Source organism: Trametes versicolor, assembly GCF_000271585.1.
Source record: "Trametes versicolor FP-101664 SS1 unplaced genomic scaffold TRAVEscaffold_8, whole genome shotgun sequence".
Lineage (NCBI taxonomy): Eukaryota > Fungi > Basidiomycota > Agaricomycetes > Polyporales > Polyporaceae > Trametes > Trametes versicolor.
This window is the reverse complement of record NW_007360328.1, coordinates 1467222-1482133: the sequence shown is the minus strand read 5'-3', so window position 1 is coordinate 1482133 and position 14912 is coordinate 1467222. Positions and strand designations below refer to the sequence as shown.

Sequence of the window (14912 nt, the reverse complement as noted above, 5' to 3'; positions counted from 1 at the left end):
CGTGATATCGCACTCACCGGCAAAGGTACCTACTCGACACATACCGCCATCACACCGACATTTCTCGCGAGTCAAATCGGTACCACATGGCGCTCGCGCCTGCAACATGCTGTGCCCAACAAGTTTCAGCGGTGCCAGGTACGGTAATACATGCAGGAGCCTCGTACTACGTCTACTGACGGGCGCCTACGTATGACAGATACCAGTCCCCTCTCTCGCACCCGCGGAGGCCGACAGCACCCCCGGCTCGCGTGTGCGAACGTCCCGACGCGCCCGCTCGACGCCCACGCCGTCACGCTCCGCACTCGCAGGTGAGTGCGGTGATGCATGCCTGCGTACCTGGTGTCTATGAGCGCGGGGAACGAGTGCAGCGGCGGACGGACATACGCACCTCCGTCGAGTCGAGCCGCAGCGCGCCGCACCACGCGCTGCGCCATGACTGGCCGCGTACGCCATCGGCAGCAGCGCGGCAGTAATATGCCCGGAGGTGGTAAGTCTACCGTATTCCCACGGAATCTGGTGGAATCCGGAGGATGCCGATGCTAGACGCCGGTTTTTTCTGGTTTCCACTGGCGCATGTTGTGAACCAGTGCCATTCCAACGGCCTCCAATGGCAGTTGTTGGAGTTCACTGTTGTTTGACCGAGTCCATTGGATGCTGGTGGAAGTTTCTGGTGGTCAGTGTACTGTGCTGGAATTCCAACTGCAGCCAATGACTGTCAATGAATGTTGATGTAGTACAGTACATCAGCAAAACGGCGACTTTGCTATATCACAAGATGGGTGTGAGAGTGGGCTAGCACCCTCTAGCGCAAATTTAGACTCCCATAAGGCACTGTAGTATTGATCCTTTCTGGACACCTGTTACATTCTGTGTGCTGTATGAGCGATAATCTCAGTCAGACGCGGTGTACGCGGGACTAATACAATAGATTGAATATACCTATGAGCGATAATCTAAGGGCACGAGCATAGGTAAGTAACAAGTAACCAACCGATAAGTAAACAGGGCGGCTCACCTCAGTCAGACGCGGTGTACGCGGGACTGAGGTGACTGTGTGCATGGTGCGCGTGTAAGTACGACACGAAACAAATAAACGACAAATCAAGTAAGTACGCTATGGGCGGATACGGGCGGGGAACGAGGCGCGGAATAGTAACCTACGGGGACTGACAAGAAACCTACAGTAACAGATCCACGATGCGAGGCGGGGCGCGAGGCAGGCACGCGCTCGCGCCAGGTACTGCGCGCAAGGGCGCGGCGGGCAGCTTGAACGCTCACACTCCCCCTCAAGCCGACACGAGCCCGAGCACGGTCGCAAAGTGCTTGACCTTGACGCTCGGCAGGGCCTTCGTGAGGACATCCGCGGTCATGTCGGCGGTGGGGCAGTAGAGGAGTCGGATCGAGCCAGCGTCAATAGAGTAGCGAATAAAATGATAGCGTATATTGATGTGCTTTGTGCGGGCGTGATACGAGCCGTCGACGGTGAGGGCGATGGCCGATTGGCTGTCGCTGTGGAGGGTGGTCGGCTCGGAGAGTGGGCGGAAGACTTCGCCAATGAGGCGGCGGAGCCAGATGGCCTCCTTCGCGGCGTGAGTGGCCGCGACGTATTCGGACTCGGCCGTCGAGAGTGTTACAAGCTCTTGCTTCTTCAACGACCACGAAACAGCGCCGCCGTCGACTAGAAAGATGTACCCGGTGATGGCTCGCCTGTGCTCCTGCGACGCGCCGTCCACGTCGACGTATCCCTCGAGTCCGCGCTGGTCTCCACCGTAGATGAGCGAGAGGTTCTTCGTCCCGAGCAAGTAGCGGAAGACCCGCTTGACGGCCTCCCAGTGAACCCAGCCAGGGTTTTGCGAGAATTGTGCGAGCGTAGAGACGGCGAATGCGATATCGGGCCGAGTGCCCATGGCTGCGTACATTAGGGAGCCAACAGCCTCCTTGTACGGGACACGGCGCATGCGGGCGACGTCGGCGGCAGACTCCGGGCATTGAGTCTTCGAGAGTTGGAGGGAGGGATCCATCGGCATAGAGATAGGCTTCAAGTCGTCGAAGTTGAAGCGCGTGAGGATAGCTTCGATATAAGCGTGTTGTGAGAGGGCGAGCGTGCGAGCGGAGCGGTCGCGCGAGACTTTGATGCCTAGGAGCCAAGATATCGGCCCCAAGTCCGTGAGCTTGTACTTCACGCCGAGTTTGTGCTTGTACTCGGTGATGAGACGAGTCGAGCTGCCGGTGATGAGGCAGTCATCGACGTGGATCGCGAGGACGACAAGGTGCATACTGACGCGGGTGTAGAACACACCGTAGTCGGCCTCTGCGCGTCGAAATCCGAGATCAGCGAGCGCGATACAAAGTGTCTCGTACCATTTGCGACCACCCTGCTTCAGCCCATAGAGCGCCTTCTCCAGCTTCAAGACATACTTCTTTCGGTCTGCGAACACGTGATCGGGAGGTTGCTCGAGATAGACCTCTTCGTCGAGCTTCGAGTTGAGGTAGGCGGAGTTGAAGTCGAAGGTGTCGGTAGACCAGTCGTTTCGTGCAGCAATAGCCAGGATGAGACGAAAAGAGGCAAGCTTAGCGACGGGAGCAAAGGTCTCGTAGTAGTCGACGCCGTAGACTTGAGTGAAGCCGCGAGCAACGAGACGAGCCTTGTACTTGTCGATCTCGCCGGCCGCGTTTTTCTTGACGCGCAAGACCCATTTGGAGTCAATGACGTTGCCGGTCTTCGGGCGCTCGACCAGGGTCCAGGTACCATTGGCCACGAGGCTGTCGATCTCCGATCCGATCGCCTCTTCCCATTTCGGCCAGTCCGGGCGCCTCTTTGCCTCTGCGTAGGTCGGCTCGATGCATTCGCCTTCGCCCATGACCGCCGCCATCGCCAGGTCCTCCTCTTCCACCATCGCTACCGCTGCCACTATGTCTTCTTTGTCTGGGACCTCCTCGACCGTCGCCTGACGCATCTTAGTCCCTTCCTGCACCCCTCTCGGCAGCACTGGACCGCCAGCGCGGCCGCTCATGCTCCCTTCCCCGCTCTTCAGCCGGCGCACGTACTCGGACTCGCGACGAACACGCTTTGGGCGACCCTCAGGCGCGCTCGCAAAGCACTCACCAAGCACGTCTGGAGCGGCTGCAGGTGGCTTGGGCTCGGCCGCAGCCTTAGGCGCAGGGGGTGGACTGGGCGGTGGGGTAGGTGCAACAGGAAGGGAGGGCTCGGACGGCGAGGGCTGCTCGTCCTGGTGAGTACTAACTCCTTCATCCTCCCCCTCGAGCAGCACCTCGACGTCTGCATCGTCGACGTTGAAGCGCACACTGCACTCGACCGTGACACTGCGCCGGTCGGGCCAGTAGATGCGGTGTGTGTCCGTCTCCGTGTCGAAGCCAACCCATTGGCCTATCACCGCACGGCTTGAGAGCTTCGAGCCTCCGGGCGCGTGGACACGCACCCGGCAGCCCCATGGGCGTAAGTGCGAGACATCCGGCTTCTTGCCCCAGAAGACCTCGTACGGAGTCTTTCCGTCGAGAGCAACCGTCGGGGTGCGATTCTTGAGATAAACTGCATGGTGTACGGCCTCGCCCCAGAGGTTGTCGGGCAGCCCGGACTCGTGAAGCATCGCACGGACCTTCTTGAAGATCGTGCGGTTCGCGCGTTCCGCAACACCATTGTACTCGGGGGTGTCGTGGGTCGTGAGCTTGCGGATGGTGCCTTGCTTCGCGAGGTGCTCCGTGAACTCCGTGCTCATGTACTCGCCGCCGCGGTCGGTGTGTAGGCATTTGATGCTGACACCCTTTTGTGTCCGCAGGAACACCTCGACCTTCTGGTACGAGCTGAAAGTCTCGTCCTTCGCACGCTGCAGGTGCACGAAGGTATAACGCGCGTGGTCGTCGATGAAAAGTGAGTCATATTGACATCCGCCTATGGTCTGTTTCGGTGCAGGCCCCCAGACGTCCGAGTGAAGCTCGTCGCCAACCTCCGCAGCGCACGGTCGCACGCGTGTCTTCGCAATCGGCTTCCGGGTCATCTTCCCGGCCTCGCAAGATTCGCAGGTGGATGGGACAGACGCACGCGGATCGAGTCGCACACCCAGGACGCGCTCCTTGCGCAGCATCTCGCGAGCGACTTCATGCGAGACATGCCCCATCGCGCGATGCCACTCATCAGCGCTGACGACACGCTCCCCCTCAACAGGTGCGCTCTCAGTCGCGGGTGCCGCGCGCTCAGCCGGGATTACGACGCGGTACAGGCCATTTGTCATGGTGATGTCGACGACGGTCTCGCCCTCCGCATTCGCGATGCGGCAGCCACGCTCACGGAATGTCATGGTCGCCCCGCTCGAAGCAACTCGCCCGATGGACACGAGAGTTACACCCATCGTTGGCGCATGGAGAACGTCGTGCAGCAGGACACGAGTAGAGCGGTTGCTGTTCGGGAGGGTGACGTACATGTCGCCCTTGCCGACGGCCTTGAAGACATGTTTGTCCGCGGCCTGGATGGGCTTCGGGGGAATAGGCTCGTAGCTTACGAAACGGTGTCGGTGAGGGGACATGTGTCGAGTAGCACCTGAGTCGAATAGTCGGTGCCTGGGCCTGGGCGGTCGACGCGTTCTCGCGCACCTTTCCCTTGCCCTTCGGACCCTCACCCTCCTTGCCGCCACCTGGCGCCCAGCACTCGCTTTTGTAGTGCCCCTTGCGCTTGCAATTGTAGCACTCGATGGACTTCTTCTTGCTCTTGCTACTGCCTGCCTTGTCACTAGCCGACAGTGCGACATCTGTCGCGTCCGCCCGTTGCACAGCCTTCGTCCGCAAGAGACGACATTCGTACTCGTCGGTGAGCGCCTCCATCAAGTTGTCCGGACTCAAGACCGTGCCCGTGACGCTCGACGTAGCGGAGACGGCGGAGATGAAGGGTTCGTAGGACGTTGGCATCGAGCCGAGGATGATAGCATAGAAGTCGTCTTCGGAGGGGGAATGGCCCATGGCGGAAAGATCCTCGCGCATGGTACGTAGCTTCGCAAAATGCATTCTGACGTCGTCCTTCTCCCCGCAGCGCTGCTCCTGGAGACATCGGCACAGGTCGACCGAGACCATGCGCGACTTCTTCTCGAACTCGCGGGCAAGCGCGTCCCAGATCTCGCGCGCATTCGGCTTCGCGCGGATCTTCATGAACAGGGAGTCCGGTATGGTGCTCGCGATGAGCTGCTTCACCACTGCCTCGCCCTTGCGCCATACGGCGAGCTCGTCCAGGTACGTCTTCTGTAAGGAGTCGGCCTGACTCGCAGCCTCCACGGCCGGTCCGCCAGCACTCGCAGTGCCACCAGCGGGGGCAGCTGTCGCTTCGCCGCCACCGGTTCCTCCGGCAGCGGCGCCAGCGCCTTCAGCTCCCCCTGCGACTCGTCCAGGACCAGTGGTCGCTCCCTGCGCCGCTGTCACCGCCGGAGTCGAGGCAGGCTGCCTGACCGAAGCGGCCGGCTCAACAGGCTCCTTCGACGTGCCGTCGAGATGGCCCAAGACGCCCTTCGCATCGGCGGCCCATGCTAACCATTCCTTATACAGGACCCAGTTCGCGCCGCTGACCTCAAGCTTCGGTACGCACACGTAGTCTTCTCCGAGCTTCACGGAGGACATGTTGTATTTGGCGAGTTTGGTAAGTCTAACTTGTTTGAGTTTAGAGCGCAGGGCTCATAACCTATGAGCGATAATCTCAGTCAGACGCGGTGTACGCGGGACTAATACAATAGATTGAATATACCTATGAGCGATAATCTAAGGGCACGAGCATAGGTAAGTAACAAGTAACCAACCGATAAGTAAATGGGGCGGCTCACCTCAGTCAGACGCGGTGTACGCGAGACTGAGGTGACCGTGTGCGCGGTGCGCGTATAAGTACGACACGAAACAAATAAACGACAAATCAAGTAAGTACGCTACGGGCGGATACGGGTGGGGAACGAGGCGCGGAATAGTAACCTACGGGGACTGACAAGAAACCTACAGTAACAGATCCACGATGCGAGGCGGGGCGCGAGGCCAAATGGGGTAGTTGAGAAGCCGCACTTCGACATCCGCCAAGTCCTCTACAAGGCCGCAGACGGGGTCCAGAACAAGTGGTTGCAGGTCGCGCACTTCGCCTTCTGGTCCGAGCGAGTATCCATTTGCAAGCGAATGGGGTGCTTGCCTTACTTCGCGGTGACCGGCTGTCATCCGATACTCCCTTTCGACATATCCGAAGCCACGTACCTGATGCCCCCGCCCAAGTCGCTCGTCTCCACCACCAAACGCATTGCGCGCCACGCGATCGCTCTCCAGAAGCACCAGGAGCAGCTCACGGAGCTACAGTCGGACGTCTACCGTGCCGCACAGAAGTTCAAACAGGACAACACCGCGACCATCTGGGACTTCAACTTCAAGTCGGGGGACCTCGTCCTGATGCGCCACACCCAAGTCGAGAAGTCCCTCAACTGCAAAATGCGGCCCTGATACATGGGACTGCTTGTAGTTGTCTCCCGAAACTGTGGAGGGGCCTATGTCATCTGCAAACTCGATGGGACTGTCTTTCACAGGCATGTTGCAGTGTTCCGGCTCATCCCCTACCTCCCAAGACACTCAATCGCACTCCCCGACAACTTTGCCGATCTCACAAAAGCGGCTCTCAGAGCTGATCGACTCTGACAAGGATGGGACAGAAGACCCCGACCCCGAGCTCATAGAGAATCGGTCCAACAATGCGGACGATGCACTCGACCAGCCCAACGAGTAGAGCCCCCAAAAGCGGCATTGTCAACCATTGGACGCTCCCTGCTATACCCCTTTATCCGTTCCGTACCCTACCAGTCCTTCACCCCAAAACTCAGTCCCTCGTTATCGCCCCGTACGGACGCTCGTATAACCTCACTCATTCTCTCTTCACCCTTACCAGCCCCAACGACTCACGTTTATGGACACTGACTACTTCCCGCTTAACATTTTGCGCATACTACTTACAAAACAAGAAAACAAGAAAACAAGAAAACGACTCGATACCAGTGCTATTTACTTTTCTACTTAAACCTTATCCTTCACGATCAGGGCCCTCTGCCCCCGACTTCCCTGCCCTTGCAGTGCGCCTACTCATCGTTGTCCCTGCCCTTGTCCTCGGTGTCGGACCCATCGGACCCCGTGCCCATCCCTTCTCCTCCCTCGTTGTCCGCGGCGCCAAAGAGCTCTCGCTCCTGCTGGTCGAGGTTTGCGATGATCCGGTTGATGACGCCCCGGCGCGCAACTTGCGCCTCCCGCTCGGCGTGGATGGCGAGGACCGCGACCTGGTCCTCGTGGCTGAGGTCGGGCAGGGCGTCCTGGTCGCCCAACCAAGACCCCGAAGTGCCGTGACCGCAGGACCCAGAGGCGGTGCGCGTGGACCCGGACATGTCGCGGGCACCTACCGTAGGCCGGCGCGCAGTCCCTCGACGCGCAGCCTTCTTTGCCGAAGTCGGTGCAGCCGTGTCGGGGTCGGCGGCACAGGTCCCCTTACGCCTCCGCATCCCGCCCTTGGAGTAGACGAGCTCAGGGGCGATGAAGGCAGGCTGCGAGAAGGGCTTGACGACTTGTTTGCGAGTTTGAAGCCGCCGTGTTCGCGGGCTGTAAGTATACGTGACCTCTACCGGTCCCCGGTATCCCGCAAGTACTCTGGACCGGGCTGTATTGCTCGGCGTACTCGTAGGATGGTGGGGTTGGTAGAAGTCAACCCCACCAGACGCCCAAGGCCCGAACCTTGGGGCGTCGTACGCTTACGTAAGATACATGATGTAGCACATCTAATCTAAGGGCGCCTATGCGCCCTGGGTCTCCGAGGTTCTCGGAGACATCGGTCTCCTTTACTGATGACGGTTACTCGTCCTCCGCGCACGACCTAGCAAGGTCTGGTTATGATAGAACCGACGGGTTCTTACACGGGCTCAGTAAGAGTTCCGTGTGTTTCATGCCTGTTCTGGCGACCCCGTTGTGGCACTTATGTTTGTATTTCAATCCGTCTTCTAGGTTTGTCATCCCGCGCATGCGGAATCACAGCGCATCGTGATTCTGACACATTCGACACGCGGGATCAACATGTTCAGTAGTTTCTCGCAGCGCGCGCTCCACGTGATTGTGTCGTGCGCCGTCCCGCTCTCTTTATGATACATCCGCTCCCCAACGTCCGACGACACCGCCTCCTAGATAGTCGCTCAGGCTCCCTCTGGGCCGACCCCCTCATGTATTTAGACGGCGCCTTTGTACAGTGTTTATTCAGTTTAGTTTTCCTGCTCATTTTCCCGTCTGCTCTCCTCGACGCTCGCCTCTCGACGAAGCCCTGTTGCTTTGCCTCTGTTCCTCCTTGCTCTCGCACTCGGACAGGCCACTCGGACGGTCGTACAGCTCCTCTGGTCTCTCTAGGCGACACTTCTATTGCTTGTCGCTTTACATTGCTTCTCTAGTGTGCTACCCGACAGACTCTCCCTCCATTCGCCAACAACCACCTAGGGAGTCAGCATCATCATCAGTGCTTATTAAGCGCTCAATGGTGCGCACATTTGTAAACCAATGAAAACATAATTATTCCTTGGCTTCTATCAGGCTTTGCACCACAGAAAATGTTTGATAGGTTTATATAAAGCTATTGATTCCATAGAAACTAGTTTTGGGTGGATATAGAAAAAATACATTAATACAGGTGTGAAAACCAGTCCTTTGAATACAGGACCAGTCCAAGGACTGGAATTCACACCACTGCCTCAAGGCACTGCCCTGAATGCTCTTGTCTCCCATCTGGTACCCGCGAGCTGAGCATGTCTGGTCTTGGAGGTCAGGCGGGGGGAGTTGAGAAGTGGAGAAGCAGATTGGATTAGGGAACAAGAAATCTGAACTGCGGTGCTATGACATTTCGGGCACGTATTCATGGGTGTGAACCTTATTGTCTAGTGGGAACAATAGTGTAAAACTCACATGTGGGGGGCGCAATCTGTTGCCCCTTTCCTGCAAGTGCTCTGGTCCGGGCTCTATTGAGGCTCGGCGTACTCGTAGGATAGTGGGGCAGGTAGAAAGGCTGCCCGCACTAGGCGCGCGGGTTCCGAATACCCGCACGCCGCACACGTCTATTTAATACATTGTTATCTTATCTCTGCCCAGCGCGTGCGGCGCTGGGCTCGTGGATGTACGATGCCCGTAACGACCTGGTCCTGGGTCGTTACAAATAGCAAAGGGTAAATACAAAATCTGGAACTCAGTGGAGTACATACAGAAGTCTGAAGTCCAAGGTACAAAACAACAAGCTAATTGTCTACTCAAGTGATAATGAAACATGACATGATACGTAATAATTGGATGTACAGAGTTCATGACCAGAGTTCGGTGCACGGGATGTAAAACAGCCATAGTAAAGTAAGTTACAGCAACTCTTCAACTTTATCCCAGAAGGTTTCCCCAAGTCCTTGTCCTTTCTTTTCAATCCGCTGTTCAACCAAATCTGTGTACAGTAAAAAGAGGGAATGAACAAAGAAATCATAGTTCACATCTGTCATTTGCCGCATCTGAGACTCAAAGCCATCAAGCCAAGAATTGAACTGTTCTGCAGTCTCCATATTGAAAGCCCTGACTTGGTGACTCTCACCATGATTGTCCTCCTCAAGAAGGATTAGATCAGGTTGAGAGCCATCACAAGGAGCAGGGTTGCACCATAGACGACACAGCACATCAGTCGCTTTATGACCAATATAGTGCCAAGCATCCACAATGAACTTTGTGCTTTGAACCCAAGGACTTTGAGGGTCCTGGGTGACAATGTGGCGTAGGAGGTCGCAAGCATCATCATAGGCAATGAAGCTAGGTCTGAGATTTTCACGGGTGGCAGGCCACGTCCGGTTCAGAATCTCTAAGACCTGCGGGGCACTCTCAGACTTAAAGCATTTGCCCCAGCCAATCGGCATCCCACAAGCCCACTGTATGGTTTCCAGGCAATAGGTTGTCTTGGCACGAAATGTGTGGACAACTTCTTCACCTGGAATACCATCAAGTGACGGTAACTGAAGTTGAAGAGCAGGTCTACCTGCTGCCATATCCTGAGGTGCAGCACGTTGCCTGCGTATGACGCGCTGCACCCCAGGGTATGACAAGCGGGTAAATCGTGCTTTCCAGCCTCTGTACCAAGCCTTGTGTTCTGCACGATCACAAGTGAGAGCGCCCGCTGCATGAACCTCTCTACCACAAGGAATGATACCACAGATAACTTGCCAGCCCAAGTGAACTTCACAGAACCTCCCGTTCCGGTAGTTCACAAGTGCGTTGCGACAGTCATCCAGAGCACATTTCTGCATGAAAAGATGAGGTACAGGTTGCATAAGCGATATGTAAACAAACACACCCTATGTGTGATTGTCTTTCCATCCATGACAGCCATCCGCACATATCCCCGTGCCTCTCCAGGAACTGCTTCTTGTTGAACGGGGGGAGCAGCAGGTAGACCTTCGGGGAGGGGTGCAGGAGGTGCTGCAGCAGCTGGTCCGGGGCCCAGGACTGCATTGTCCTGGAAACATACATCTGTGAACCGATGCATACGCAATAAGAAGACGTACACTCACCTCTATAGGTAACCCTGCAACCTCGTTGGCAGCCTGCACACCGCCAAGCACTAGTCCCTCTTCGACAAGGTCGGCACGGTAGCGCTTCGCATGGGTACATTCTGTACACCCGTGGTCGAAGGAGTCCGGGAAGGAGCCGCCACCAACACCCAGCAGCTCACGGACATGCCGAGCCAGTGTTGCCGCATCCGAGTGGGCAGGGACTCGGAAGTCGTCGGTCAGGTTATGAGCCACCAGGAGCCGGCGAGAGAAGTGCTCCAGAAAGAGTCGCTGAGATTGGCGGTTTGTCAGGAGTGGACGATCAGCCTGGAGGAGACGATTGACCCAGTTTGCAAAGTTAGACCAGCCGGCGTGAAAGCAAGTGAGCGCGTGCTCCTGAGCGCGAGCTATCCGGTGTGATGCCCAGAGACCGTGCTTGGAAATGCGAAGATACTGCGAGTTGTACTCCAAGATTTGCAGCCGCTGTCCGTTCTCTGCCTTGTAGGTGATACGGTCTGGATAGTAGTCGGCTCGACAAGCAGCACAGTGACCGATGTAGAGTATCGCAGGCTTCCACTTGAGGTCCGCAGAAAGAACGCGGATCTTTTGAGGATCAACACGGCGGCGGAGGGAGCGGCGGGTCACCGTGGGTGGGCAGCGAGTGCATTCGAGGCGCATCGTGCATAGAATGATCGGCGGGGGCGGAGGGCGTTGTGGTTCATCCTCGGCTGCTGGATCTATCCCAAGAAACTCGTACAAGAGACCCAGATCAGCGTGGATGTCGTCAGCGACACCTTCATCCAGCGGTTCTCCAGCTCCCAGTAGATGAACATCGGTAGCAGCAGAGCGCAGCGAGGAGCGGATACTTTTGGACCATGCGGTGAGTGCTGGCTGGCGTGGATCCTGAGACTGGCGGCGGTGAAGACGCCAGAGGGGCCAGAGGCTGAGGACGGCCGTCAGAACATAGAGCATGCGAGTGAAGTTGTCGTCTGGAGCAAAATATGTCTCGAGGATGAATGTGAAGTCCCGTGTAGTGGCACGCATGGTGGTAGCGGACAGAAGAGCAGCGAGCATATATTGCATTCAGTAGCCACTAGTGACCTCAGCGGAATACGAACATGAATACATTGGCATTCAGTCACTCAACTCCGAGGAATCCGAGTCATCTATGTCATCAGAATCTACGACCTTGACCCTGGCAGGCTCCTTCCCCTTCTTCGCTTTTTTTGCAGGACGACCGTCGGACTCGCCTTCATGGGGGGCTTTGCGAGACTTCGCAATGCGCTTGGCCTTCTTCAGCCGCCGAAGCTCCCGTTCAGTATACTCACGGTAACCTTTGAGGGACATGTTTCGGAATTGCTTGGCCTGAGGACCGTCGGGGTTGTCGTACCATTCCTGCAAGTCCGGGAGTTTCTTGAGGAGCGTCTCCTTGAACAGATTGGCGTCGCTGTTCGCCTGCGAGTGGCCAAGCCGCAGCGCCTTCAAAATGTCTTCCTTAACGAATGCGCGACCAGCAAAACCTCTCGCATCGGAGTAATCTGAAGTGTAGATAGTACGGTTGATCAATGTGCAACAGAACACGGAGAGCTAGCGCGCTCACCTGCAGCGATCAGATAGCCGCCCTTCGACTTCTCCCATCCCAGCTTGCCCACTACGTCCATCGCCCTTTCCACTGCTTTGCAACGCTGCAAGATATCTCCGATTGTTTTAGCTTTCTTCCACTGTGTCTTTGGGCCGCCAACCAACTCGCGCAAGAATTCCTCGAAATCCTCCGCATCGCCCTCTGAGCTGGCCTCCATCGTTGCGCCGACGTTCTCCGGCCGTGCGTTGACTCGCTGCACAGATTTCACTTCGGCGATGGGCTCGCAAAGGATATCATTAGGCTTGGCGTGTGAGGTCAACGAGGACCCTTGGAAGGCAGGCTGAAGGAAGATGCCAGGTGAGCCCGCTCCATTACAACGTGAGATATGCATGCGCCGCACCTGGTGGGCGTGAAGGCTCTCACTGATCTCGTCTTGCAAGAACAGCCGACAGACAAACACGTCATCCTCATCCGTAACAGGATCAAGGGTGTACGTGTTCACTAGGCGGCTCTCGAGCTGTGGAATCCGCGTGCCATTCATGACGGCTTGAATGGTGCCCACCGCGACGCGTCCACTTTCAGTCGTTCTTCCTGGACGGAAGAGACGGCCTCCTCGCTCTGTTGGATAGTACGTCAGCGCATTTCAATTGAATAATGCAAGCTAAACGCACTCTTTGTAGGCGTGCTCGCATTTTCTAGGGCAGCAGGGAGGAGCTGTGAAAGCTGAATGGTGTGCTTCTCTTCTCCGTCCACCAGACGCCGCTCCGTCCGCAGCTTGTTGCTGGCTTGGACGTGGATCTCATCCGTTACACCTTTCATAGGACCACTCTGATGCTGCAAGGCGACGATGACTGGGGCACACGGTCAGTCGCTCCTCGCCTGTCCAGCTACCTTCGCAAACTCACTTGTAACGCTATTATCACCTGCATGCGCCGTCGTTGTCACCGGGCCGTGCGCTCCCAAAGCCTCACCAGCACGGTAGGTGCCCGACAATGTGACCGGGGTTCTCCCATTGTCGGTATTCATCCTCACGTCCTCGACATAGGCTGCTCCGACATCAGCCAGGGTGTCCGTGCGCCCCTCGTCCTTGCCTTCGTCTTCAAAGCCAGCAGCGGGCGACGACACCGGTGTCAAAGAGGGACTACTCGATGAGCTTCGAGCAGTATCAGGCCCCGGTAACGGCTCGCCGTTGCCACTGCCTGTGTTCGGAGGTAAGTGGCACCTCCTGGTCACGTCGCATATGATCACTTACCTAGCTTTGCCTTGTTTCCCGCATCCAGACTTCGCACAGTGGCCCTCGTCGACCTCAGGTGTGTGTGTTTAGGGGGCGGATCATGTGCAACTTTGCCCTCATTGAGGGCCTTGAACGCTCTGATACTGAGCTGTGAGCACCCAACTCCATCCATTCACAAACTGGTTCTCTGCTTACCCTGCAGCGCCATCAGCGTTCTTTGACTCGGAGGCATGCGCGTCCTCGAGCCCCTTGTCTACGCTTGTCTTCGGCGCCCCTTCCTTGGCAGGACGACCGGTCGGCATGTTATCTGGCCTGTACGAATATAGCCCTTGGAACTGCGGCTTCGTCGACAGCGCTTCGGAGTGGTCCGATAGGTATGTTGTGATTCGTGCGACGAGCTGTATCACGGTGCCCTTCTGACTGATTTTGAGTGCTGCCGCTATAGATATCAGGTCGTCCTTCTTCCTGTATCTGTTGACGGGACCCTTGAAGAAGACTGGTAAGGCCATGACGGTGTTCTGAGGGTAGCAGCAGTGTGGAGGAGGTCAAACTCGTCGCAGCAGATGCGAGACTTTCAAAGAAATTATATTTTATCTAATGTATTATACCGACTTCCAGTGGAGGCCGTCGGCCGCCGCCGACTCCCTCCGGAATCCCGTGGCCACCGCCGACGTCCAGCAAGAACCGTAGGCGGCCAGTGGCTGCTGTCCACTGCCGGCGACTGTCACCATCGTCCAATGACGAACGGCGGATGCCGCTGAACGGCGGCCAGAGACATTGACGTCCAATGAGGTGTGTAGCGGATGTCGGCGAAGGCGGCTGACCGCCGGTGGTAATCGATGGCGGTCGTCGGCATCCGCCGTATATGGCGTGCGGTCAGCACTGGTCAGCACCATTGGGTGGCGGCCACCGTTGGACGTCGGCGGACCTTGGCGGATGTTGACCTTTCCACCGGCGGGCATATAACTCCAGCGCGGACAGCGGTGCGGGCGTACACGCACACGTGCCACGATGCGGGAGGGTGCACCTAGCGGAGAGCAGAGCAGAAAGCAGAGCAGAAAGCGAAGACGAAAGCACGGGAGGCCCGGTGCAGCCCCCAGCCTGTCGTCGCCCGCAATATATACCCGTCCCGTGCGCTAATCTTTGTTTTTGTGTTGTTTGTGTGGCGCGAGCGTCCCGCGCGAGCCGAGCACAGACGCCGCCCCGCGGACCTGTTCCTCCGGGCACGCGAAACGGGGCTTTGGGGAGGGTGTCCGGGTCCCGCGTGGGGTCGGGTGCCCCGCCGTGCGAGCGTCGTGGGTGTGCACGCTGACGCGGACGCGCGTTCGGGAGCCCGGGAGGTGCGATGGCGATGGCGTACTGCACGGCTACGGTGCCGTGTCCTGCGTGCACGCTTGAGCTCGTCTGAGGTGTGTGCACGACCGTCTCCGCCGCTCGTCCGGGGAGATGCACGGGGGACGCCATCCTTGCACAACACGCCCGGCGCGCGTCCACTTCGCCGCGACGCACTGGGACCAGGGGGAGACATATGTGA

At 57.5% G+C, this 14912-nt stretch overlaps 7 protein-coding genes across 7 annotated transcripts; 1 reads left to right on the top strand and 6 right to left on the bottom strand.

Moving 5' to 3' along the window:
- Positions 1 to 3881: 3881 nt before the first annotated feature.
- Positions 3882 to 4253, bottom strand: TRAVEDRAFT_127480 (uncharacterized protein; the record flags this gene model as incomplete). Its single annotated transcript, XM_008042447.1, has 1 exon — positions 3882 to 4253. A coding segment is annotated over one exon (372 nt), but the record flags the coding sequence as incomplete, so codon positions are not given.
- A 168-nt stretch (positions 4254 to 4421) lies between these two features.
- Positions 4422 to 4571, bottom strand: TRAVEDRAFT_103859 (uncharacterized protein; the record flags this gene model as incomplete). The annotated part of the gene is made up of 1 exon (XM_008042446.1): positions 4422 to 4571. A coding segment is annotated over one exon (150 nt), but the record flags the coding sequence as incomplete, so codon positions are not given.
- A 496-nt stretch (positions 4572 to 5067) lies between these two features.
- TRAVEDRAFT_127545 (uncharacterized protein) lies at positions 5068 to 5622 on the bottom strand (the record flags this gene model as incomplete). The annotated part of the gene is made up of 2 exons (XM_008042445.1): positions 5068 to 5277; positions 5455 to 5622. Coding segments are annotated over 2 exons (378 nt in total), but the record flags the coding sequence as incomplete, so codon positions are not given.
- A 396-nt stretch (positions 5623 to 6018) lies between these two features.
- Positions 6019 to 6306, top strand: TRAVEDRAFT_105715 (uncharacterized protein; the record flags this gene model as incomplete). Its single annotated transcript, XM_008042444.1, has 1 exon — positions 6019 to 6306. A coding segment is annotated over one exon (288 nt), but the record flags the coding sequence as incomplete, so codon positions are not given.
- A 794-nt stretch (positions 6307 to 7100) lies between these two features.
- On the bottom strand, positions 7101 to 7400 carry TRAVEDRAFT_49528 (uncharacterized protein; the record flags this gene model as incomplete). Its single annotated transcript, XM_008042084.1, has 1 exon — positions 7101 to 7400. One exon carries the CDS (start codon positions 7398 to 7400, stop codon positions 7101 to 7103), a length of 300 nt encoding a protein of 99 aa, XP_008040275.1.
- Positions 7401 to 9392: 1992 nt separating this feature from the next.
- Positions 9393 to 11439, bottom strand: TRAVEDRAFT_38547 (uncharacterized protein; the record flags this gene model as incomplete). The annotated part of the gene is made up of 4 exons (XM_008041940.1): positions 9393 to 10313; positions 10367 to 10491; positions 10541 to 11356; positions 11394 to 11439. 4 exons carry the CDS (start codon positions 11437 to 11439, stop codon positions 9393 to 9395), a joined length of 1908 nt encoding a protein of 635 aa, XP_008040131.1.
- Positions 11440 to 11696: 257 nt separating this feature from the next.
- On the bottom strand, positions 11697 to 13887 carry TRAVEDRAFT_21780 (uncharacterized protein; the record flags this gene model as incomplete). The annotated part of the gene is made up of 7 exons (XM_008041841.1): positions 11697 to 12100; positions 12163 to 12484; positions 12545 to 12762; positions 12816 to 12995; positions 13050 to 13343; positions 13397 to 13515; positions 13574 to 13887. The coding sequence occupies 7 exons, from the start codon at positions 13885 to 13887 to the stop codon at positions 11697 to 11699; spliced, it is 1851 nt and encodes a 616-aa protein (XP_008040032.1).
- Positions 13888 to 14912: the final 1025 nt, after the last annotated feature.